Consider the following 26170-nt stretch of genomic DNA (forward strand, 5'->3'; position numbering starts at 1 on the left):
TTCTTTATAAGTCAAGAGTGGTTTTGCTTGAGTAATTGCTGTAGGGTCAGAATTATTCATGTTGGTGTTCACCCAGGGGAATTCTGTCCTCACAAATCACTGCACTCTTCAGTTTTGGACTTTATTGCTCCTGCTCCTTTCCAGCAAGACTCTTGATCATCTTTGTAGCAGTGGTCTCACTTTCTCAGAGATTGAGAAAAGCTCTGGGTCCTGAGGAGCACAATGAAGGAAGAGAGGCTGAGTGTGATCCAGTGGACATGGTTTCAGAAACACCAGTCTGCCCAGAATGGTTTCTGAGATGCAGAGGCTGCACCCAGATCAGGGCAGGCATTGAGACAAAATGCAGTACTAGTTGTGATGCCAGCAAGGACAGAGCATCAGAGTTCATCTGAACTCCTGGGTACCCCCCACCCTCCAATGCTGCTTGAAGGGCCAAGGAAAATCCTGCAAATATGGCTAACCCTGACTACTGCCATTGAATGGACTTTGATGGAAAAAGATGTTTGGAGGTGCTATGTGATGGGGCACCTAATTGCTCTTACTGAAAGGACTTCCTTGGTATAAACAATTTGGGATGAGAAGGGTGTCTTGGCATCAGATTTCAGTGGGGAAGATATAATTTAAACTGTTCAGAGAATTAAAGGGCAATGATCTCAAACAGGTGGATATTTTCCATTTGAAATATACATTTGAACAGACAGTCTGAATCTTTTAATAATATTACTGGAAATTACATGTTTCACTTGAATCCATCAGCCAGCAATATTTTTACCTTCCTCTGACAGGCAATCAGTGTGACAAGTGTCCTAGTGGGTTCTACAAAAACCCCAGCAGCCCTGGGCTTGACTGTGCACCGTGTCCCTGCAATAACAACATTGATTTGACAGACCCAGAGTCCTGTAACAGGGTCACTGGGGAATGCACCAAGTGTTTACACAACACCCATGGAGCAAACTGCCAGTTCTGCAAACCAGGTTACTTTGGCTCAGCCCTCAATCAAAGCTGTCAAAGTAAGTAACTGCACTGCAACTGTGTTTTACTACCAAGAAAATGTTTTTAAAAAATAAGCTATAGGGAAAGGCTAGACCTTGGAGGGAGGACAAAACTAAAGAAGATAAATAAAGCAAAATATAAGAATTACAAATATATTTCTCTATTTACTAAATATAAATATATCAATGATACAAATAACTTAATATAGCATCTATTAAATTCTTTGTCATCCAAGTCTCACTAACTCTCATACTGAATATCACTCCTAGGAAATACTTATTTGTGAAATGAAAGCAGTACTCTCTGTTAGAAAAATAAACGTGCATTCAGCTTATTCAGGAAGGAATCAAAAGTAAAGGAATCAGTGATAATTGTTTATCCATGGTGCTGGCTGATGCCAGCTAAGCTCGGTTAGAGCTCAGTTAACCAGACGATCCCTTGCTGAACTTCCTGCCTTACCAGTTGTTTTCATTAAGTGGCTAGAGTGAGAGCATTCAGGCAATTGAATAGATTCCATGAGGACACATCAGTAACTCAGCACTTTGAACAGAAGAGTAGGAGTGTAAGGAGAAGCAAGGCACAAACTTCTTCCCAGTTTTTCTCTAAACTCATTTTCACAGATGTGCCTGAGGATTTAATTTTTATGGCCAAGATAACTATAAGTATAGTCAAGAAACAATTTTTCTGAGAATCTCTAAAATACAGTCCAAGCCCATCCCTTGTTCATTCTTGGAAAATGTCTGTTAGAAATTGTTAAGCAAGAACTTTTGGCTCCTCACTAGGAGGGCTTCTTATCTTACTTGGCTTACTGGGGATTCCCATGCTGGATAATGCCTACTGTAAATCAACTTATCCTTGCCCAGCATAATTAACATTGCATTCTAATAAGATTCAGAATTCACCGAGCCTTCACTTTCTGTGCCTGTATTAAAAGGGTTGAACATTCACAATAAGTTTTCTCAAAGCCATATATAAGTTACTACAGAAAGACAGGTAATGTGTATGAAACATGTTCAAGGTGACTAAAAGTAAAGCTTTATATCCAGCTCTGACTGTCCATCAGCTGTCTGTGTTTCTGTCTGCTGTAGTAATTGTCCCTCTTTTTCCAGGCTGCAGGTGCAATCTGGCAGGTGTTCAGCCTGCCATGTGCCCGGGGGGGGACGCAGCCTGCCTGTGTGACCCAGCCACAGGAGCTTGTTCCTGCCTGCCCAATGTGCTGGGTGCCACGTGTGACCAGTGTGCCCCTGGCTACTGGGGCCTGGCCAGTGGAAAAGGATGTCAGACCTGTGACTGTGACCCAAAAAACTCCCAAAGCAACCAGTGCAACCAGGCAAGAAAATTACTGTTTTCTAGAAAATTACTGTTTTCTGGTGTTTTGACATTGCAAAGTGGGGACCCTCTTATAAATGAAGATCGCTTTTTTGTCATATTCCCTAAAACCAAAAAATTCTTTGGAAGTTTGTAGTTGGTGCAGTCACACTGTGAGTCATTAAATCAAAAGTGTTGTTCTGATAATGAGGCTTTGCAATTTCTCTTTGCATGTTTTTTTGTCAAGTGGATCTTAGAAATACATTGTAAAAAGATGTCATAGGAAAAAGCTGCCTCATAACTATGCATATAGGGAAGAAGGAAATCCAAGCTTGGACCCAAGAGTCTGATGAGTATTTTTTAAGTGTTTATTTTCATAAAGTAGCAGCTGTGGCCATTACATTAATCAAGCCTCATATATCGTACTACTGGAGTACTTTTTCTCATTTTAATTCCTGTGCACATTTCAGGGCTAGAAGGTAGAAAAAATTAAACAGCATTTCAGAACAGAGAGGTGAAATTGTGGTCCCATGGAGTCAACAGCAATTCTGCCATTGACTTCAGAGCACCAGGAGCTTATCCTCAAATCTTGCTGATGTACTTGCACATTTTTTTTTCAATATGCTCTATGTTTGTTCCAGTTTATTCAGTAGATTTATTATTTTTTATTTATATTTTAGTTCTTGACTTCAAAGAACTACTAGCAGTTATCAGAGTTGTAATTCCCTGGAGTCTAATTTAATAGCTGAATTTCAAAATATTTTTTCTAGGGCAACATGAATAATATATCATCAAGGTTTTCAGTTACAATTGATGTATTGTGTAGTTTAAGTTCAAATGTTAAGATAAGTCCTCAGATCTAGCAAAAATAAAAAAATAATTATTTTGCAAAGGAAAAGAATCCTCTCAGATCATTGTCAGAGGATGAGTTCTCAAACAGCATCAGTAGATTGGATCATACAAAATCTCTAACAGTAGTAAAGCAAAGCCATTTCTCGGAGTGCATTTTGTTTTCAGGACCTTCAGGAGAAAGGTAGAAAAGCTGGGCCAATACTGTGTAAACCATGGTGTTCAAAGACTGTGAGCAAGCAGTGTTGCTGCAGCTCTTGTACAGCTGAAATAATGTATATCCAGCCCTATGGCTCTGCTGGAAGTTATTCAACCCTATCTGTCTTCACAGCTTACAGGCCAGTGCCCATGTAAGCCAGGTTACAGTGGAAGATACTGCAATGAATGTGAGGAAAACTACTTTGGCAATCCCCAGCTGCACTGTGTTTGTAAGTATATTATTGTGTGGGACAACTGGATTAGGAACTGCCTCAACATAAATGTTTACCTTTTATATTCACAGAGGAAACAGGGCATTCATATGTTTGTGTGTATGAGATGGACAAGTGTTTATGTTGTTTACCTATATTGTTATTTCAATGGTTAAGACAGAGATGAAGAAGAGCCACTACTGTGCAGTCCACCTTGCTCTAACTCAAACACTGCTTTGCTTTTATTATCTTGAAAAGTGTCTTTTTCATGCATTAATCCCACAGAAGAGGAACAACTGGATGTAACCTGCTGTTCCTTTCTTGCAGCATGTGAGTGTAGCCTGGAGGGGACCCGCCAGCCCACGTGTGACAAAGCCACGGGCGCGTGTAACTGCCGGGCTGGTGTCACCGGCCGGCTCTGCGACCAGTGCGCCCGCGGCTTTGGGAAGGACTTTCCCTCCTGCCCTCAGTGCCATCTTTGTTTTGATCAGTGGGATGCTGAAATTGCTGCTCTTGCTCAGACTGTGCAGGGCTTAATGAGGTTTGCAGCAAAGCTGGAAGATAAAGAAGGACGAATGCCCAGCTGTGACATGCGCTTCAAAGCCTATGAAGATGCCATTTCTGAAACTGAACGCATTCTGAGACATCCTGTCCTTTCACTGGAGGCCCTTTCAGGCATCAGGGATTTTCTGGGCTACCTTCAGTAAGGGCTAGGTTGCTCCTGGAAAAATCCCTTAGCTGAGAATCTGTCTTCCCCCAGCCTCCACCAGCCATCCCACTTCTGATTAGCACACAGATGCTGGTCTACTGAATCACTGTTTTCAATAGATCTATGAACAAAATAATCCTTAATATATGCCTAACTCATAGAGACATATACTTAAATGCTGGAATTTTCCAGTTAATACTAAAGGTTTTCTAAATAAGTCATATAATTAAATGTTTTTGCTTATTTATAAATGTATCTCTTGCCCTCTAAAATATTGTGTAACTCAGTTCTAGTTTAAGAACAATCTGGTCTGACTTCTGCATAACTGTCTTATCCCCTTCAGACAAAAAGTTGCACAGATGGATCCCCTTCACAGTTCACCCTTTGACTTTCCTGACCTTAACAAGAGCATAGAAGATATAGTAGAAGAAGCCAACCTAGTGTTTGAACTTCTACAACAAAAAATACATCTGCATCAAAGTTTTCAGTACTTGAACTTCAAAGGTAAGTCAGCAATGAATTAAAATGGGTGGACATTTTCCCTGAAATTTTGGAATGCTTTCTCATCATTAAACCATACAACATTTCAAAAGATCCTTTCGCTTCCTATGGTAGCACAAAAATGTTGACATTCATAACATTTTATATTGACTTTCCAAATTTTCTTTTGTCTTAAAATGCAGTGATTTCTGGCATCCCAAATTTCAGATGCATGTGCCAGGGTCACATCAGTCAGAAGTCTCATAAATCCAAATGCTTACATCAGGATATAACAGAAACCCAGTTTCACAGTACAGACTCACATGCAATGGAACAGCAAAGGATTCCCCCACCACATTTGACTCCTCTTGCTCATAGGAATACTCAAAGAATCTTGTACAGGAACAGTTTATTTAATTAAAGCATTGTGTCATAGTGCAGCTTCCTAGTGTTCTCATGGGAAAATACTTGACTTCATGTGGGACAGAAGTAGCTCTCCCTCATCAAAAAACGTGAAAGCAGAACTGAGCTCCTTGGCATTTTTGAAAGAATTACATCCTCTCTGAACTAAGTATAGTCTCCATCACCTGCTAATAGCTGTAACGATGATGTCCCACACTGGTTTCTGGAGAAAAATGGGGCTATATCAGGCAGGGGTCTTAGACAGATGCTACACCACCCACAGTGGCAGGAGATGGTCAGCAGAATTCTCTCCAAAGAGATGGCTGCCAAGATATGAATCCCCAGAAGATAGGGTGCTCACCACAGAAGACACAAGCAATGCACTCCCACTTACAGTTCCTCTGTTTCAGTCAGGCAAGAAAAACTTGGCCCAGGCAAGTTGGGGTTTTGTTTTGGTTTGGGTTTAAAAATTTTTTTGTTTTGTTTTTTGTTTGTTTGTTTTTTAAATAAAAACAAAGGAAAAAGAAAAAAGAAGGAAAAGTCAACAAAATGCGAAGTGGAGGGAATGGGAGAGAGGAAAAGAGGGATTAACAGAGGTTTAGGGCTCCCGTGCCCTGTTGCATTTGGCAGCCCCCTGGGGCAGCTCCTCTGCAAGCAGCCAGCAGAGCTCTCCCAGGCTCCACTTCTCAATTCAACTGAGCCTTGCACACAGAAAGGCAGAAAGGCAAAGAAACAATAAATCCCAGGGAGGCCAGTGGACACAGAGCTGAAGCATCCATGGTGCTCTCTGGTCACATTCCAAACCCACTTAATCTTTTGGCCTCTGGAGACAGATAAACAGCCCTATAAAAAGCTCATGGGAGTGTGGGGAGGGGAAGACCTTGAATTTAAGATGAATTTCCTATCAAGGCCACAAATATTCATTGGTTCTGCTACCAAGCATATAATAGCACAAAAATAACATTTCCCTCAAGATAAACAGCTTTTCTGATACCCAGGAGAGAGACTGGCTCCTCAGTCCATCTTCCTTTAAGACCAGCAGCATATTCTATATATGGCTCTGCTTTTTCCTCTCCTTTTTGCTGGGGCAGATTCACCATCTGGGGCACATCTGGCACTCGTGCCCTAGACACACACAGAGAATGAGCTCCTGCCTGTGTCTCTGTGCAGAGATCAGGAGCTGGAGTCCTCCTCACAGGCACACATTCAGCTAGATGACCTGGAAATATCAATATCTAATGATAAATTAAAACCACTGGAAAAACCAAGATGCAAGTGCCCTTAAAAGAATGTTTGCAGTCTATGAGATCTCATGAAATTATGGGTTTCCAGCATTGGCCCCTGCCTTTGCAGCAGCTGAGGTGCAGTAACCCAGTGAGAGAAGCTTCCTAGGCTGTAAATCCAGCCTGTGCTAAGACACTGTGTTTAACGTAAAGGAACTTGGAATCTCTACAGCTCCATCAAAAACCAAATGTGGAAAATGCATTTAGGCCATTTAATGGAGAGCTGAACCACTGTGAAATATTCCTGCAATGAAATTGTTGCGCAGAAAAAAATCTCTGGCTTAGATGAGGAGTTACAGCAATCTCTTGCCAGGTATTTTGTATTAAGAGCTAGCTTTAAACTGTACATTGTTTCCAAGAATTACAAGATAAATAAATAACCCCGGTTCCACATGATAACTAAACATTGTTCAGCTTCAATCAAAGCACAGCCAAGGGCTTTAGAGCCTGAATCAAAGCACACAGGACTTGAGTGTCTTGTCTTTGACTTCAACTTGTAACTGAGTCAGTTACCAGCACAAAGAGAGATGTTAATCAGAGACCTCTAATGCTTTTTCACTGCTGACGCATCAATTCTGGCTCTGGACACATTTCTGCCTAGGAATGTGGGCACAAATCTGGGCTCTCCAGAGATCTGGGAAACCTCAACAGCAGCAGTAACAGCTTTAAATTATGTGTGTTGCAAAGGGCCTGAATCCTTTTCTCAGGCTATTAATCTGCAAAAAATGTAATATTCTCCAACCCTTTTGAGCCTACTTAAGGAAAAGCTTTCACTAACGAAAAAAGACTCTTGCTGGAAAGCATTTTTAGCCTGGCCTATTAGCTTATCACGGAAGTGGGGGTTTTTTAATTCATCAATCCTGAAACTGGATTTTCCAGAGACAAAAAAGCCCTCATATATTCCCATTTGTAACATAAATTTTGGTCTCACTCTAGCAGACCACTTAACTCTTGGGTGCTATGCTGAGCAGAAAGGATGGTTATTTTCCTGACTCACAATCAGGTAGCTGATCATTTCATGACAACTGGCAGAAAGAGTTTTCCTGCCTAAAACATAATAAATGTCAGGAGCTTTTATCCAATCAACAATGACAGCAATGCATGAGCTACTGATGAATGCAGATCTGTAGCAGTTAGTGTCAATAATGGGATCTCCTTCATACTTCTAACTATTCTGTTGCCTACTCAAACACCTTGGCATCCTGTGGATGACACAGGATCCACCATTTTTTCATCTAGTTTAGCAGGTTTTTTGAGTATTGATAACAATTTCTATTTGGCAACTGGATAAGTAAAGGATTAAAAGGCTTGGCTGAGGAAAAGACAGTTCCTGCCCTTCCCTGCTTCCCAAATTAAACACCAGTGAATCAGCTGTCACTCAGCAATTGTCCAGGATTCAAGCAAATGCACAAACTGAATGCAACCAAATGCAGTTGGTACTAAACCCTATTTCTCTTGGTACAGAGGCCATCAGCAACATCAGGAAACACTCTGAAGTATCATTGCTGGCAGAGCAGAGGACCAGGGGGACAACCCCTGCTGTAAGACACTCAGAGTACACCAGGAGCGACGCCCTCGCTATGTTGGACCATCAGGTCTTTAACGCAAGCAGTGTGCTGCAACAGCTCAGAATGATCAAAAGCCCTGACATCCAAAACCTGAATGAAAAGGTAGGTGCTGTGGATTTTGAATGCAAGTTAAAAAACCCCTAAAAACCAAAAACCTCTTTTTTTGATGTTGTAGTAGGTTTTATTTTAAAAGGATGCTTACATGCATTTTTAAGCCTGGAAAATGGCACTTCCTTGCCACAGCCAATCACATCAGAACAACTGCACTTCTCAGGTGTAGTTATTTCCAACCTTCTGGAAGCCATTGTTCCCAGCACAAGGAACTGTTTAAGCACTCTCTAGTCTCAAGAGGTCATCAGAGTAATTTCAGAAAGATTAAGGCAAACCTCCTCCATGAGTAAGTTAAACTAACCAGAGTGACTTTGTCCTGGAATGGATGGAGAGTGCTCAATATCCTTTGTGTCACCTCTGGGAAAGAAGGGGATTTCTGTTCTTCTGCAGGGCAGCAGTAAATACCTGATAGTACCAATTCATGACAAATCTGGAAGAGATCATCCACCTAAGCCTATAGGTTCCATATCTGTGTCAAAATACATGGGACTAGACATGGCACCTTGTTCTGTTAGAGGTTTCCTGGATCCTTTAGAAGAAGCCATTGACCCATGGGCTGGATATAGTTAGGGAATGGTTTCAGCCCTTTTGCTAAAGAAGAGCAAAGCAAGGGTCTCAGTACATCACTCAGTACATCAGCCTAACAAATGGCTCCTGCAAGGATGCTCAGAGCCATGGGCTGCCATTGCATCCTTCAAATCAGGGCAGAGGGACCTGTGCCTAGCAGTGATACCCATTTTTATAAAGACCAGATACTGTGTCTTAGGGAATATCCAATCCTATAGTCAATGTTCACACGATGTCAAACATCTTCCTTCCCTCAGGAGTGTATCTCAGGCCCCCAGAGGAGTCCTGACATAAGCATCTTCCCTCTTGCAGATCTGTGGTGTTCCAGGAGACCAGCCATGTGCCACAGCAGCCTGTGGGGGAGCTGTGTGCCAGGACAATCACGGACTAAGGCATTGTGGTGGCCCAGGCTGCACTGGAGCTCTTCCTCTCTCCTCTGAGGCCTTCAGGAAAGCTGAGGAGACTGCTGTGATGCTAAATAACTTGACTAGTCAGCTACAGGAACCTGCAAATCAGGTGCTGTATATCAAACCTACATTTGTTCAGTGAAATGGATGGAGGGTGAGGTTTGGGAGGTCACAAATCTACAAAAACTCACCCGCTCTTTGGACAAGGAGTGGTGACATAGTGATGGACTCTGTCCCAGCATCACAGACCAATCATGATACAGTACCAGGTGTCAGCCCCGCCAAGAGATTGGCTTTATCTAGATCTTCTTCCTCATAGCTGCTGATTTCAAAAGTCATGGTGCCATGTTTCTATGGGAGTAGGTGGTTTCAGGCTAGATTTGTCTAAATTTTTACTGGGAAAGATTCAAATGGCACCATTTGTCAGTAGCCTGACATGCTTATTGCAATGGGATTACTGCTGTGCATGGTGTTAAGCTCTATTTATACAACTTCATACTACTCTTATGCTTGCCAATAAATTCCTTTGGAAAATAATTTCAAGATGAAGCTTTTCTGCCCCCAGTAATGTTTAGAAGGGCATCAATTAGTCGACTATACTGCACAGTAGCAGTGAAAAATAATTCAAACAAAGTGTGGCCAATGCAACGTATGCCAAGGAAACAAAACAGACAAATCCCAAAGCAGCAGTAAGGGGTTTGTTCTTATTAACAGTCAGAGATGATGCCTGTTACAGTTATAGGCAAAGCACATTTTCCAGCAGAAATTACATTCTGCTGTGGCTTTGTCCTGTCCCTGCAGGATGCCTGGGCATCCATTTCCTCTCTTTAAAATGCCCTCGACTGCATCCCAGCCAGCCGGAGCATTTTTCTCGTTGCATGGGGAAAGACCAAATCCCTTCCCTCTGCAGACCACAGATGTACCTGGGCCATTCTGGAAGGCAAAGCCCCTGCCAAAGTCAAATACTGTTGGAATTTGATAATTAGTCTAAAGTTCTCGTTTAAATTATCAAGAATACTAATTTAGTGGTGAAACGTAACTTTTAAAGACAAGCCTTGAACTCTACCTTCCTTGTGTCCTCTTGTTAAAATTTATAGGAATTCAGAGGGTGGGGAGGGTTTACATTCTCCATTTCAGGGAGGCTCCTGCCTTCCTCAGCAGACTCCTGTCTTTCCAAACCAAGACACCTCTTCAGCTGTTTTTTAACAGCAAGTCCAATGTGAAATGACAAAAGAAATCACATTTTCTATAATCAGATCTTAATCTGGCCATGACAAGCTACAGTACTGCAATTATAGTGTCAGTATTTTTTTTTAGAGACAGGAGGGAGCTGTGGTTTAGCAGTGGTTGCAGAGAGGAAAAAATGCTTGATTTAGGCTTTTTCTGAGGCCTGATGAAGCCCAGGATGTAGCAGCTTCTGGAGTTCCCCAAAGAGGTCTCCTACTACTTTTCAAAGCCACATCAAGTGATTCCAGCTGAGGCTTGGATCAAAATTACCTTTGTGTCAGAGCCCAACTTGCAAAGCAGTAGCAGATAATCTCCAGAAAATGGCACTGCTGTTTCTAATAATATTTCCAGGTTAAAATCATTAGAAAAATGGCAGAAGACAGCAAACTGAAAGGCTCACGATTTAATGGGCAACTGGAGACAGCTATCAATCAAATTGAAGCTGATGGTGAGATCACTAAGGAGTTCATCCAAAAAGTGAAAGTCTTCTTGTTAGGTAAATATGCAATATTATTTTGACTCATTTTTCATAAATATATTCCAATATAATACAGCAGAATGAACAGCCAGAAGATTATCTAGCTGTGTATGCATGAAATTTCTCATCTGCATCCTGAACTGTGCAAACTAATTCAATCCCTTTTTTCTAGTGCTTCTTTCTCCCAGGTGACAGTACTTTGTATCAATTACATCTGTTACATTCTGATTATCATCTTTTATTACTGAGTTTAATTTGAAGTAACTCTCTCTGTTCCTGGTTTTTCTGGGTAAAGGACTACTAAGATAATTTCATACAATATATAATGGCCAGGCATGTCCAGTGCACCTTCAAATTGTTATTCCACCCCCTTCTTCCAGGCCCATAAATAGAGGCTCTCAGTAGGGAGCGTGGGAATTAGGACACATCCCACTCCATCCTCTCCATAAAGCTGTAACTCGAGGAATCAAAGGATTCTGGTGGAACTTCACAGCTCTCATAAAAAAAAAACAAAAAAAACAACAAAACAACCGTATCTACCCTAAAAAAATTCCACTCTCAGGATTTCAGAAAAATGCTGTAGGAAACAGATCCTAATTTTTGTTACCAGATGCACATCAAAGCGTTCAAATGTGGCAGGATTTTCTTTAATCTCTTCAATGTAGCTGATCTCATAAATTTCTATGGATTGCAGTCTTTTGGCATTCATACCTCTACATCCAAATGGGAGCAAGGGCAGAGGACAGAGGACTTCTTTTGTTCAGAAAAATTTACATTATTTTATTGATTTAGAAGATTTATGTCAATTTGATTGCTTAAGAGTCTCAGAATTTTATTGATAGCCACTGAAAATTCCATCTTTCACTCTTCTTTTATGTTTCTTAGTAGACAAACAGCATTTATTAACAATTTAAAAAGAATTTTTTCAAATCTTTGTTTTGTTAATTTTAAGAACAGGAACAGCTGAGAAGCATACAGTTAAACATTAAAAATACATTAAATCTGCTGAACTTGATGACATTGATGTGAATGGTGATTCTGGATGATTAAATTTCTACAGAAAATAGCTCTCAGGAATTCACTACTGTTTGCACACTAAATGTCTTCTATTTAATCCTTGCTGACTTACTCTTCAGATTATCACAACCATTTAACATATCTCAACTGCTTTATCATACAAGGTCTTGTCTATAAATGGATGTGAACAGAAGATAGAACTGATGATGTGACTTCTCAAGGCATTGACTACTCTGTGTGTGCCTCTGCCTCTCAGCAAAGAGCTAGGACAAGCTCATTTGTAATGGGAATTTTCAAAATATAGTTTTTTCTATGGTAAATTCCCATCCTATGCAAGTCTGACCCAAGTTCCCTCTGCAGCTTAGCCTTTCTCATTAACCAGCAAAGGAACCACTTTCTCAATATTGTGGCAACTCCAGGGAAGGGATTACACCCACTGGCCAGCTTGGAAATCTCCATTCACACCCCAGCCTCACCAGCACCTCTTTGATCTGTGGGCCAGGGGAGAAATGGGCTCTGACACATCTAGCTGTGCTGGGCACTGATTTAAAGCCCTCCATGGGTTCTGTCCTACGTCAGAATTTTAATAACTCAGTTCAAAGTGGGTTCAAATCCTTATTTCAGCCAGTTCTGACAACACTAACAGCAGTATCTGGAAGCATAATATTAAATTACAAAATGTTGGAGATAATTCTCTTACCCCCTTGCTGTGCCTGTCAGCTTTACTCTCCCCCATAACTCAAAGGGTAGGCAGACATAATGACCATTTGCTGGGAGGAAGGAGCTGCTTCAGGATACTCTCAGCTCCATTTCTGTTGCAGATGAGAGTGCACCTCCAGAAGACATCGAGAAGGTGGCAAATTATGTTCTGCAAATAAACCTTCCCCTGACTCCACAAGAGCTCACAGGCATGCTTGGCAAACTCCAAAGCATGATGAACCACTGTGAGAAGTACAAACTGAATAACAAGAGAAACATAAAAAGGGAGGATGCTCAGACACTGCTGGTGGAGGCACAAGAAGCTGAGTAAGTAGAGTATTCTCATGCTGGTGTGCCAGCTCCAGCTGGGGTGGCACTGTGCACAGCAGGACTGCTCCATTCCCCTGGCAGTGTCTCAGTAACACTGGAAGGAGAGTTCAGATGGAGATTCCACCTTGCCTTTTCCACAGGGCCTCTCCAGCAGGAAGGAGCCACTGCCACTCGTGCTGCAGGAGCCACCATGCTGAAAGGAGCAGCTCCTGACAGCCCTTGGCTCCTCTGCCTGCTGTCAGAGAGGCCAAAGCAGCTCCTTAACTCCACCTTGGACCTGGTGGAGCATTACATCTGGCTCACTGGGTGGTTTGAATAAGGGTGAGAAAAACCCAACAAGAGAAAAATCATGTTCACCCATGAGTGTTCCCTCCTGGCTGTGCACCAGCCCGCAGCCAGCAGCATCCAACCTCACCCTGAGTACAGCAACCCAGGTGCTCCCCCACAAAGCCCTTTTCTGAGGTTTTGCTTTACCAATTTACCACAATTTTAATGGTTGTTGTTGGACTTGAGGAAACATTCCTGTATGTCAGCATGGGTCCATTTGAAACATGTTCTTGCTTTGCTCACCACACCATGATACTACATGCACTTCCTTTTTTCCATTTTAGCAAAGCAGCTAAAGCTCTTCTGCCAGTGGATGAAATTAATAATAAACTAAAAAATGTTGTGAAATCCCAAGGGCACTCCAAAAGCACCATCATAAAGTCAAATGAAGAGATACAAAGCATCAGAACACAAATCTCTCAGGTATCTTGCTGCAAATATTTTAATTTATTTGCTAGATTTATTAGAAAGAGATATTTCATTCTGAAGTTTCATTAACATAAACTTAAATAAACAAAACCAGAATGTGGCACATATATAATACCAGTTCCATACTGCTTAAGTGTCTCTTAATCCACTGACAGTCCCTCATTACCACACTCCATGAGCTGGATGGATGTTGCATAAGAAATCACAGCCTTCAATTGCTCTGTTTTAGGCTGAGAACCAAGTGAACAAGACAAACAATAAACTAAATGACTTGTCAGCCAAACAGACTGAGATGGAAGATGAAAGTGCCACATGGCAGGCAAAAATGCTGATGAACAAGAACCAAGCTACAAAGGCAAGAGCAGAGGCAGAAGCAGCTCACAAGCAAGCCCAGAAAATGGATAATGTAAGCTCTTCTGTCACATATTTAGGGGAAAAAACCTTCCCCATGTTTAATAGTATTTTTGCTTCAGAAGCATTGCCATGCTGTCATAAAAAATTTACATTTTCCTTATGCCATGCAGTGTAAAATGCCATGGTTAAGAAGAATTTGTGTTTTATTTTAAGGTTTCTGGCATACCCTTCTGTTTGCTTGAATGACAGAAAACATACACATTTCTCTGGCTACTTCATGACATTTTTTCTTGCACTGTGTATAAGACTTGTAGTCACCATGGGCACCAATAAACACAACAGAACAAATTACAAAACCAGATATTAAAATACATGACTGATGGAAGCACCCTGGCAATTCATCCTGTGCCGTTCTCCTTCAGAGAAAATTGCTGTGGGAGTAATTGGAGTTTTTGATTGGCTTGGTGCTTTCCAGTAGTTCAGTTTTTTTAAAATGCAGCTAAAAATTTGCTAAAATGGCAAGAACCAAGTACCCACACCACAAGCTTGGAACGTGGCCATACTTCCAAGTTACAAGAACTGTAGGCAAAATCTAAGCTGCAGCCTCAACAGCAACCTAGATCAGCAGGGAAGAGATTAGCCAGTAAATCTTACTGCAATTGAAAATTTAAAAAACCCCAATGCTGCTACAGATAATTCATTAAATTTGAATTAAGCTTTACAGCAAAATGAAATTTACAGAAAAGCCCTATCAACACAAGCAAAACCAGCATAAACTTAAATATCTTAAATAATATTTTCTTTATATCCTTGCCCCTCCCCCTCCTTTAGATTATTCCACTGGCAGTTTGTTTTAATTGATTTCTATCATATTTTGCAAAGCATTTTTCAATGTCTACAAATTAAGGATCTGTTTTTTAATATTTAAGAGAATGGGGAATCTAAACTTTGTTTCAAAGAAGATATTAAAAAAAGTATTAAAACTTCCTTCTGTACACCAGATTAATTATGACATGCTCTTAAACTAAGTAATGACATTTTGTTACAGGAATTTACTGACGTTAAAAGAAAGTACACCATTCTTCAAGAAAAGCTAAAAACCCAAGGACCTCCAAAAGTAACACTAGAAAAAGTGAAGCAGTTGAAAGAAGAAGCAGAAAAACTAGCTGAAGAGACTGAAAAGAAGATAAAAAGAATAACAGGTGATGTTCTCATTTCCACAGTGAGTGGTAAATACTGTATAGTCATGAATTCAAGGCTAAAGTCCTTGCCCACAGACACTAACACACTAAGTTCACCCAAAATTAAGTTTAAAACATTTTACCTGATGAAAATCCCTACCTGAAGCTACTAATTTTAAAAGCAGTTAAATTGATTTGGCTTATGTACTTTTTCTGACTTAAATACATTGCTATAAGCAAAGGTTATGAACTGTCCACACAGGGACTTGCAGAGATTTTCTTCAGTTTAAAAACAGGGTAAGTGCAAAACCTGCATAAAACCTGGCTGCAGATTTATCTGGAGGCCCTGATTTATGCATTTGCTTTGGGCACTTGGACCTTCTGTCCTTCCTCTGTGCTCTGTCTTTCCTGCATCACCCAGGCAATGCTGGTGTGACAGAGCTGCAGGGCAGCTGTTTTCCTTCAGCCCATACTTGCTCCCCTCAGACCATATCTCTGAGCAATGGCAGAGCAAACCAGCTGCAGCCACAGCTTGTGGAGACTGCAGCTGAGGTGCCCTGAGTCTGGGGGGCCACGACTGTCAGGCAGAGGGGTCACAGGCCCTGCAGACAGAGCTGCTGTGGCTGTCCTGGCACACAGTGCTGCTCTCACAGGCTCAGGGCGTCGCCAAAAAGGAGAAGCACGTCTCATGTCCCTGCACACAGGGAACCTAATCCTCCTTGTAGTGGAGACCTGGGCATTCCCACTGGGAACCCTTAGGCCTAGGATCCTGCCAGGCTCAAATAAGAAAAGACCATGTAACGTCAGCAAAACTGCAGCAGAAACTCTATCCCAGGAGAAAACTCTTCAGGACAGGATCCAAATAAATATTTTGAGCACAGACCTTGAGGAAAAGAATTAAGATCATCCAAGTCACTCCAAATGCCTGAATGATAAGGACATTAGAAACAGGCAGTGAATCCTGTGGATTTAACTCATTACCAATATGTTTACATTGCTGTAGCTCCACAGGAACCAGCAGGAAACGGTTACACAAGTGAGGGAGACCTAAGCCCATCACACCCAAATTGTCTAGGCTTTACACACATCAGTGGACACACTCTTCCTCTGAGTGTTTCCATTTAAACCAAGTCCTTGAAGAGTTCCACATTCTGTCCATCCCATCCTAGCTGATGGACAAAAGCACATGCTGGGAAATTAATTTCTTCAAGGCTATCATGTTTCTCTTGCTGTCCAGAAGCCAGACTTTCCCTTCCAGTTGCACATAAAACATTCCCCATTCAAAATGGGCTCATTGCCTCTAAAACTTATGGGAAAAGAAATGCTGCTAATCACTGGATTTTACTTACACAACATCATTGCTCACATCATTGCATGTCTCTGCTTTTCCAGATTTGGAGAAGAAGCTTCAGGAACTGAATCAAACCAAACAAGATAAAGCAGAGCAACTGAGACAACTAGAGGAACAAGTGATAGCCATTAAAAATGAAATAATGGAGCAGGAAAGCAAATATGCAACATGCAAGAGTTAGGGTCTGAACAGACCATCAGGTAGAATGAAGCTGAAATCACCATGATTACCACGTCCTAAGCATCCTGGCACAGGCCACTGTCCTCTGGAAATACATCAGAAGTGGCCTGGTGAATAATGTAATTTTACCTCTTTTTCCTTTTTCTTCTTTTGTCCAGTTGAATTTATATGGAAATAGGAAATACCTTGTAATAAACCATCTGATTTAGTAATCATATAGTCTTTGAGGGAGCTCTACAATATACTCCTGTGCACAGTCTAGGGCTTCTTATGGTGGGGGAGTTGGAAATGCAAAAGGAGGATTGCTCAGAGAGCTGCTGGTAGCTGTCTCAAAGACAGACTCCCAGCGCCCTGTGTCTTCTGCCAGCCCCTAAAAACTGAGCTTGTGCCATGACCCTGCAAGGGGCTGCTGAGGCTCGGATGGGGCGATGCAGGTGAATGAAACCCCGCGGGCTCCTGCAGCGGGATGGAGATGAGTGAAACCCCGCGGGCTCCTGCAGCGGGATGAAGGTGAATGAAACCCCGCGGCTCCTGCAGCGGGATGGAGATGAGTGAAACCCCGCGGGCTCCTGCAGCGGGATGCAGGTGAATGAAACCCCGCGGGCTCCTGCAGCGGGATGGAGATGAGCGAAACCCCGCGGGCTCCTGCAGCGGGATGGAGATGAGTGAAACCCCGCGGGCTCCTGCAGCGGGATGCAGGTGAATGAAACCCCGCGGGCTCCCAGCCGCTCCTGCTGGCATCCAGCAGCATCCTCGGCACTGCGACCCTTCCAGCCCCATCTGCTCACCGAGGGAGGCAGAGCAGGGCTCTCCCACAGAGCCTGGCGCTCTGAGGTCCCGCTGCGCTCCTGGAAAGCGGCGGGCAGCAGCTCCGGGCAGCAGCTCCGGGCCGCGGGCGGTGGGGGACAGAGCCGATTCCCCGCTGCCCGCTGGATGGCAGTGCTCAGATGCTTAACGCAGAAATCAACTTTAAAGTATTTTCTCTGACATTGGCGCTCCTGCAATGCACGTTTTTCTTATGCTTATAGGGGGTTCCACGCGTTTTTCATTAATGTAACCAGCAACTGGAGAATAACTCCAGTTCTTATGTTTAAGCTGTGAGTCTAAAGGGCCAGAAATGTTGAAAACCAGTTTCTCCAGCTATTCTCCTACCATGCAGCACTTCATGAAGTCAGGGTTCACTCAGCAATTTCTTTTAGCCATCAGGAACACATGAATTGGCCTAAATTTTAGGCTGTAATTATTTTTTATATATTAATAAGAAAGGAATCTGTGGTTAAGCAAGTGTTATAGATGTGCCAGAGTTTAAAAAAGACTGAAGTGAGCTACGCCTCGGTTTCAAACTCCCACCCTTGGTATCCAAACTCCTGCAGGTCGCAGAGCAGAGTCATGATGGGTTTTCCTCAGTCAAAACCAGTCGTGTCATTGCTGGCTGGACTGTCCCCCTGCAAGGGACTGCATTCAGCTCGGTGCTGCTCCAGAGCTGGACGCAGCCCAGACCACATCTGTAAAACTCAGGAATGCTCTGCGGGAACACAGGGCTCTTGACATTTACCCATGCCAGCAGCACCCGTGAAACAATCCTTATCGATGCCGCGGAGATAAACACTGCATAGTTATCACCCCGTGTTTACAGGAGCTAAAGCAGCATTGGTATGCGCTGGGGGCTTGGGTGGGAATTGCTGGCAGATGAGATTTCAGAGATACTCCTCTAACTCGAACCAGCTGTGCTCCAGGGCAATGTGCAACATGCATTACACTGACACATTCTGTTGTGAAAATAATGGAATCAAATTATAATTTTGATATAATCTAACAAAGTCACCTGAACACAGGAATGCATGGAATTTGTGGGTTAGCATTGTCTGAATTTTAGAACTTTGGAAAAATCATCTGTGAGGTGTGATGCTTCTTTCTAAGTTACTAGACTGTAATCAGATGAGTGTATTTAGTCTGGCTTTGACATAATGAAATCAAACATCTCTGTTTTACTTGGAGAACACACCAAGCTGCTCATGTGCAGGTCTCCAGGTAGTGAAGGATTTTCTGCAGGTTTCAGTGCATCTCTGCTGGACTGCACCTGGGAGAGGCAAACTGAAGCTCTGACAGAAATTTCCAATTGCATATAAACCAAAATTATTTCATTCATGGCTTTAAAAATCTGAATTCACAAGCAAAAAGTTGAAAGAGAACTTCCCCCTAAAATCCACTGTTGACTATGAGAATTGCTGAATGACTTTCCACAAGCTGCACAGATGAGAAATCTGTAAACACAAGGCAGTTAAACAGGCCTGGAGAGGAGATGTATCCATGGGAGAAGCAGAAATCGCTGGGAGGAAAGCGGAAGCAGGAACAAGAAATTCAGCACAGAGCCTAACCTCCCCTCCCTGCCCCCGAGCATGCTCCCACACAAAGGAAGCAGATCCGATGGGACCAGTGGCCACAGAACTCCAAATCCATCCTCTGACAGCTTCAGAAGTTTACAACCGTGTAGCATTTCCCATTGGAAGTGATGCAAAAACTTACAAAGTGTTTTTTTAAAGTTAATTTGTGGGGAAAATGCCTATTTTCTCCACAAAAAAAAAAGTACCTATTTGTAGTTCCCCCTGGACCTCCTCCTTGTGGGCAGAAATGGCTTCAGAAATTTGTTTCTTGAAAAAGAATTGAAATAAGTTTCCTGTTGTAGAGCATTTTTACTTCAATAGCATTAATCAAAATGCAAACAACACAACCAAACTGACATATAATCAAAAATATATTTAATCAAAATCATATAATCAGCTCTGTCTACCAGCATTCGACCGCTGCAGTGTTTTAAGAACATGGGTGATCAAGTGGGTCCCACTGGGGTCAAATTCTGAAATTTTGTTTTTTGAGACTTCCAACCATGCACAAACACAAACACTCCAGGGAGGCAAAGGTGGTTCATCAACTACAAGGATGGGCACAACACTGGAATTTTATCATTTGAAGAATCAAATTAAAATACTCCCACTCACTCTTTGTCACAAGCACTGCAAAGAGGGAGGGACACGAGTCCCTGTTCCTAATTACTCACACACTGAGCGTGGTGGTTTCTGTTATGTCTGAAAGAATCCCCAGTTGTGGGTGATGGTGGCCACCCCAGGCTGTGGCCGAAGCTCCAGCTCAAGCCTGGTGTCGCACGCCAGGGTCACCCCCAGGCTGGAACAAAGCACGTTTTCATGCTCTCTGTGCCAAGGCACAAAGGACTTCCACAAGGCCATGAAATAGGAAAAAAAACCGAAAGGAGAAAGCTTCAATCAAAGTTGGAAAAGTACGGGACAGAATAAGTCCAGTGGCACTGAAAGAGTTGCACATGGGGTGATGCTGCTGCTGCCCATCTGCCATGGGTCAGAGGAGGCTCTACCAGCAGCAAAGTAAAACATTTTCTGTTAGTGGGGGGACAAAAATGTTTGCTGTACTGAAGGTTAAAAAATACAACAGGGTTATGAAACTGAATTTGTTTTCTGAATTTAGAAGACCGCATTGCAGAAGAAGTTTAGGATATTACAATTCCTGCCCTGTCAGTTTAGAATGATTTAATTTTATGGATTTCTTTAATGAAACAGCTCCACAAGTTCTTTAATCCAGAGTCTTGGGTTAGGTTTCAAACCTGGTGTTTAACCTTTAGGGCAAGTCACTTGGTATCTCTCTGTTTCTGCTTATCCATCTGTAAAATGAGAATGAACATATTTACCTACCTCGGCAGGGTTTGCTGGGCCAGACAGACCATGGTGTGTTTTCACTCTGGCACTGCAAATAGTGAGGGCAAAGTGTTCTTGGGGGGCACTGGTACCTGGTAAAGATTTACACAAGTACACGTGTTACACGTGCGCAAGCACAACCTGGGTATATAAACCCAGGCATTTGTCCCAGCCACATCCATCCTTCACACACACTCCTAGGTGTTTATTTAACCCTAAACATTTTCCCTGGGTGCTGAGGGGACTCTGCCCCCAGCCAGTGAAGCCCCCATGTTCCCCAGCAGAGGCCAGGGCACTGATGTGGGAGGCTGGGGCGCAGGGGCAGCTGCAGCACAGCCACTCATTCCTTGCAGCTGCCCCAGCGCCCCTGGGAAGGCAGCAGTGCCGTGTGCTCCCAGGGAATGTGACACAGCCTGGCAGCGGCTGCTCCAGCTTGCTGGGCCTCCCTGCCTGTGCCAGAGCCAGGCCTGGCCATGTATGGCAGCCACCGTCCCCAGGAATGGCCCTCCTGAGCCGCGTGTGCTGGCACCACAGCCCCAGGCACAGCGGGGCTGATGAGCCTTGCGTGGGACAGTTGTCAAACCCCTGGTGCTTTGCTGGGCTTTGGGCCCTTCCACACAAGTATGCACCACTGTCCGTCCATCCATCCATCCATCCATCCATCCATCCATCCATCCATCCATCCATCCATCCATCCATCCATCCATCCATCCATCCATCCATCCATCCATCCATCCATCCATCCATCCATCCATCCATCCCAGGGGCCCGGCTCCATCTATACTAGCGGCAGAAGGCAGGATTAAGTCAATAACCCCATTCCTTCATTGTTTCTCCACCGACAGGAGCAGGGATGGGGGAGACTCGATTGGTGACTCCCCCCAGCTATCCGCCACCCCCTTCCGATTGTCGCAGCCTGCCCAGAGCCCGCTCCCGACGCTGGAAGGGCACAGCCTGCGGGCCGGGGGCCGGAGTTCCCGGTGTCCCGCTCGGGGCTCCCCGGCCACAGCGGGACAGGACCTCGCTCGCCTCCCACCCCGCCTCAGCCGCCCTTCCTCGACGGCGGCGCTCCGTGCCCCGGCTGAGGGCCGGGCTGCCCCGGGGCGGGGGCCGGGCGGGAGGGGCTCGGCCCGGCCCCGCGGATGCGGAGGGGCGGAGGAGGAGGAGGAGGAGGGCCGGGGGCACCCGGCGGCGCGGGGCCGCGGTCGGGAACGGCGGCGCCTGCGTGGAGCAGCGGCGTGGAGGGGCAGCCGCGTCCCGTCCCGTCGTGTCCTGTCCCGTCCCGTCCTGCCGCCCGCCATGGGCCGCCTCCCGCTGTACCTCTGCTGCTGCTGCCTCGGTAACTCCCGCCCCGCTCCGCTCCGCTCCGGCCGCCGTCGGGGCACGGCGGGCTGGGCGCGCCTCTGCATTGCCCGCCGGGGCGGCTCGGGGCGCGCAGCCCGGCCGCGCTCCCGCTCCCCTCTCTCACCCTGTGTCCCCTCTCTCACCCTGTGTCCCCTCTCTCACCCTGTGTCCCCTCTCTCACCCTGTGTCCCCCTCTCTCACTCTGTGTCCCCCTCTCTCACCCTGTGTCCCCTCTCTCACCCTGTGTCCCCCTCTCTCACCCTGTGTCCCTCTCTCACTCTGTGTCCCTCTCTCACCCTGTGTCCCTCTCTCACCGTGTCCCCCTCTCTCCTTCCCTCCGCGGCCGCGCAGCGCTGTGGCCCGCGGCGGCACAGGAGCCCGAGTACAGCTATGGCTGCGCCGAGGGCAGCTGCTACCCCGCCACCGGCGACCTGCTCATCGGCCGCGCCGCCCGCCTCTCCGCCTCCTCCACCTGCGGCCTCCGCCAGCCCGAGCCCTACTGCATCGTCAGCCACCTCCAGGTGAGCGCCGGCCGGGGCGGGCAGCGCTCCCGGGCACCGCGCTCGGGGCCGGCGCTGGGGCGGGCATCGCCTCCTGCGGGAGCTGCGCGGGAGCTGAGCCGGGCCGGTGCGGGGGCAGCGCGGGGTGCGGGGGCTGAGCCGGGGCTGCGCGGGAGTTGCGCGGGGTGCGGGGGCAGCGCCCGGGCCGGCGGGACGGGACGAGCACCGGCCGCGGGTGGGGGGGGGCGCGGGCAGCACCGTGCCCCGTGCGGGATCCCGCACCCCGCGTGCAGGGAATGCCCGCGGCTTTCGGCTCCGAGCCCGCTTTCCCGATCGAGGCCAATAAGGAAGAATGTGCCGCAGTAAGTTCAGTTAATGCTTTATTTCCCGGCTCGCTCGGAGCCGTCTAGACAGCTTCCTAATGGAGAGTGGGCTGTAGGGCTCGGCAGTGTTTTGTCCACAGTCCCAGTAATGCAATTACATGTGTATGGTCTCGGAGTGGAAGGATGCAAATAAGGTTGTCTCTGCACATCTGGTGAGCTGCTGCTCTTTAAAGCCAGAAGCAGCTCATCAAACTTAAAATCTCTGAGAGAGAAGGGATGGTGGAGAAGAATAAACTATCAGTTATATACGTGGAACTCTGTTGAACTGAAAGTAAAGGGATAATCTCCGGACGAATTACTGTGGAGACAATAGGGCCGGATTCTGGCACTTGGAAGGAAAACCACAGGAAGCAGGAGAGGCTGTAGCCCTTGACTCATTTGTGCCCTGAAGTTACCAAGTCTCCCTTCATCCTTTCCCCACCTTCAGTTTTACTATATAAGTTCTGTCTAATGGCTCTATTTTATTTGACGAGGGATTTAGCTTCTCTGAACATTTTCAGTATATGTTGGGATTGACTTTAGCAACATAAGCATCTCTGGTAGAATTAAATAACAAGGGTGCTTTGTTACATTTTCTTGTCTCAAAAAAATGTTGAAGTGCCGTTGTAAAAAGCACCACTTCAGAAAGTTCTCATGTGCCCATATTCCTGATCTCCCTGCCCCGGTTCAGCATTTGGGATGTCCCTGGTTATTCTGAACCATACATAGTGTGTGGTATTGAAGAAATCATGGAAGTTGCCAGTATCCTCTTAGTAACATGGGACGTGGCCGCACTGAGTGCTTGGCAGAATTAGGATCTGCTAGGTCTTCTAGGATTCAGTTTTGGTCAGAGGAGAAGCAAGTTGTGGCATGAGGTGTGGGGGAGAGAAGCCTGGAGCAGGCAATAGGGAACATCCTCCTGTGACCCTGTTCTTGCCATTCTTTGTGCTGGACGAGTGTTGGAGGGCTCGTGGGAGGTGAAGCCCTGAGCTTGGGAGGAGCCACTGAAGCCAGGACTGGTGAAAAGGAAAGCCTGTGTGGTGCAGACCTGCCAGCTGTCACATTCTTGGCTGATGAAGAACAGCATCTGTCCCCATAAACGTGCTGCAGGAATGATGCCTGTGTAGCTTTGGGCAGGGATGAGTTGTTGCTGTGTTGGGCTTCTTCCCTGCCATGCAATGAGCTCCTCTCCTCATCTGCCCCCTCGCGTTGGTCTGGGCAGGAACCCTCCCTTTTGGTTAAGGTTGCACCCTGCCTTGCAGTCAGAAAGTGGTGGTTGTAGGCAGAAGGACAATGCAAAAATAGTGCCGTTTGTAGTAATAGCCAGGATGGGGTTTTGTCCCCTGGTGAAGAAGCTTCCGGCTTTCCCAAGCAGCACATCCCAGACTTGTTCTGAGCTGGTTTTGCTTGGGCAGACCTTGTAATGTGTGCAGATGAACCTTATGTACACAGTTTGGGGTTGCAACACCAGCTGAGGATGCGAGGTTTGGGTAGGAGTTGGACGAGCTGAATTCAGAGAAAAGGGTTAAATCACTGAGGGCCCCTTGATGTGCGCTGAGCCTCAAGGGAGGTATCCCTAGTGCAGGCAGCTCGCATCTCCAAGGCAGCTTCCAAAAGCCAGAGTTATTTCTCACGAGTTGTTAAGATTCAGTTTTGCACGTGTGCATTTTTACAGAAGCAATTCAGCAATTTTCTGTAGATGTTGCCGTTGGTTTTGAATTCCACTGGAGAATACGTGCGCTGGAAGAGATTTCCTGAAACTGCAATTTTCATTGAAAGCATGCTTCCCATAAAAATGAAGTTTATGGAATTCCTGGCATACTTTCCATTACATTAATTCATAGAGGTAAAAACACTGAACATTTCAACAAAAAAAAAATCTTTGGTGACTCCTGCAGGCAAAATGAGTGGAATGTGATGTGGATGGAAAATACCCTTATCTGCAGGAAGCAACTATTGCCCCATGGATAAAATCAGTAATGCTGATTATCGTGTTGTTTCAGGAGGACAAAAAATGTTTCATATGTGATTCGGAGGATCCCTTCCACGATACTCTCAATCCCGACAGCCATCGCATTGAAAATGTTGTCACCACGTTCGACCCAAACCGCCTGAAGCTCTGGTGGCAGTCGGAAAATGGTATGTGGTTTGTCCGGAGCAATTTCCGGGGCTGGGAGCTGTTTTCCCTCCTTTTGTTGAAGGGTACCTGTGGGTTTGCTCTTATCTCTGGCCTGCTGATTAGTGCCCTGTGAAGGATCATGCTGTGTGAGGAGCCATGAGTAAAACTGGCTGCCTTTGTGTGCCCTGGAGCGGTCCTTAATCTGTAACAAAACCCCTCGGGTCCTCCAGGAGTGTTGGAAACGGCTGTCCAAGCACTCTGCAAGAGTCCTTTCCTAAAGAGAAGAGTTTCCCACACTGGCCTCAGATCTCCCTCATATTTGGGCAGCAAGAGCGGAGCAGCCTTCCAGGAGAAAATATCCCAGGGCTTCCCCACGCCCGGGATGGAGGCTGTGGAAGGGGGGGGTTTGGGCACAGAGCTGCTCTTGCCCTGGCTGCAGTCCTCCAGTTTCCTTCTCTACCCCAGGACAGTAAAGCCGGGGATATCTCTTACCCTGCAAGCTGCCTTCTCCCTCCTGAGCTCCCTGAATTTCTGTGCCATTGGCCAAGCAATAAAATGAACTGCGGAAACAAGCCGGCTCGTTAAAATCAAAAATTGTATATTAGTTTGGTGGGGTTTTTGGTTTTTTGCTTTTAATCCTTCCTCTGCCTGTTTTACTTCTCTGGTTATGCTTTTGGCATGCTTTCATACACAAAACAAGGCAGCAAGAGTTTCTCAAGCAGCGGTCCTACCCTGAAACCTTAAAGCCAGCTGGACAGGGTGGGATTTCTGCAAATTCATTGGCAGCAGCTGCCTTATTGTATATGAGAAAAAAAAAGGTAATATTTGTAACAGTTTTGCTGTCTGTTAAAGAAAGATTTTCACTAAATCCTTTTTAACCATTTAGATCAACTGCTTGCCGCCAGCAGTTCTCTTCCAGCATTCCAGATAATTCATGTTTTTTGCAACAGGCTTGGCAGCATTCACACAGAAAAGTTTCTTAGCTCATAAGGTCATGAAAATGTCCTTCAACAATAAAAAACAAATGATTCTTTCTGTCCAATTCATGTTTTCAGGCATACAGCATAAGGGACCATTGCTGCATGCTTCACAGAAGGTTACAGCTGGTCAAAATTTTAAGTGCCTGATTGTTTTATTATTTTCGTTTCTTACCCTTTCTCCTCTCTGTAAATCTTGGTTTTATTTTTTTTATTTCTAACTACAGTATAATTAGTATCCAGCTGCTTCGAGAGCTCTTTTCACAAGGCAAAATAATATTTCTGGCTGTTTTTCTTCCTTTCTGTGTAGAGTCCTTGACCACAGGTAGTCTTACAGCAGTTTGGAAAACCTTTTTCCTCTCACCATTTTCTTAATCCTTGGGACTGCAAAGCAGGGCTGTGATAGTTGCTTTAGGAGTGTCTCAAAACCAGGTTATAAAGGAGCTGTTCTTGTGGACAGGAGAGTCCAGAGTGAGTGAAAAA

The 26170-nt window shown here is 45.1% G+C and overlaps 2 protein-coding genes and 1 long non-coding RNA gene across 3 annotated transcripts in view; 2 read left to right on the top strand and 1 right to left on the bottom strand.

The window, feature by feature from the left end:
• Nucleotides 1-16930, top strand: part of LAMB4 (laminin subunit beta 4) — a 41077-nt gene extending 24147 nt beyond the window's left edge. Inside the window, exons 22-34 of the mRNA XM_063155484.1 lie at nt 786-1010; nt 2103-2323; nt 3482-3578; nt 3888-4263; nt 4613-4773; nt 7899-8104; nt 8993-9196; nt 10666-10810; nt 12631-12835; nt 13450-13588; nt 13824-14000; nt 14997-15150; nt 16522-16930. Of these exons, the coding sequence (XP_063011554.1) occupies nt 786-1010; nt 2103-2323; nt 3482-3578; nt 3888-4263; nt 4613-4773; nt 7899-8104; nt 8993-9196; nt 10666-10810; nt 12631-12835; nt 13450-13588; nt 13824-14000; nt 14997-15150; nt 16522-16661 (2450 nt within the window). The 3' untranslated portion in view covers nt 16662-16930. The remainder of the gene's footprint in view (nt 1-785; nt 1011-2102; nt 2324-3481; nt 3579-3887; nt 4264-4612; nt 4774-7898; nt 8105-8992; nt 9197-10665; nt 10811-12630; nt 12836-13449; nt 13589-13823; nt 14001-14996; nt 15151-16521) is intronic.
• The window catches only part of LOC134417807 (uncharacterized), a 39619-nt gene extending 17485 nt beyond the window's left edge, over nt 1-22134 (bottom strand). Inside the window, exons 1-2 of the long non-coding RNA XR_010027630.1 lie at nt 22044-22134; nt 20383-20477 (exon numbers count right to left, since the gene is read on the bottom strand). This is a non-coding gene — a long non-coding RNA (uncharacterized LOC134417807). The remainder of the gene's footprint in view (nt 1-20382; nt 20478-22043) is intronic.
• Nucleotides 21670-26170, top strand: part of LAMB1 (laminin subunit beta 1) — a 42955-nt gene continuing 38454 nt past the window's right edge. The window contains exons 1-3 of the mRNA XM_063155482.1: nt 21670-21724; nt 22081-22250; nt 24595-24730. Of these exons, the coding sequence (XP_063011552.1) occupies nt 21685-21724; nt 22081-22250; nt 24595-24730 (346 nt within the window). The 5' untranslated portion in view covers nt 21670-21684. The remainder of the gene's footprint in view (nt 21725-22080; nt 22251-24594; nt 24731-26170) is intronic.

Source organism: Melospiza melodia, chromosome 4, assembly GCF_035770615.1.
Source record: "Melospiza melodia melodia isolate bMelMel2 chromosome 4, bMelMel2.pri, whole genome shotgun sequence".
Lineage (NCBI taxonomy): Eukaryota > Metazoa > Chordata > Aves > Passeriformes > Passerellidae > Melospiza > Melospiza melodia.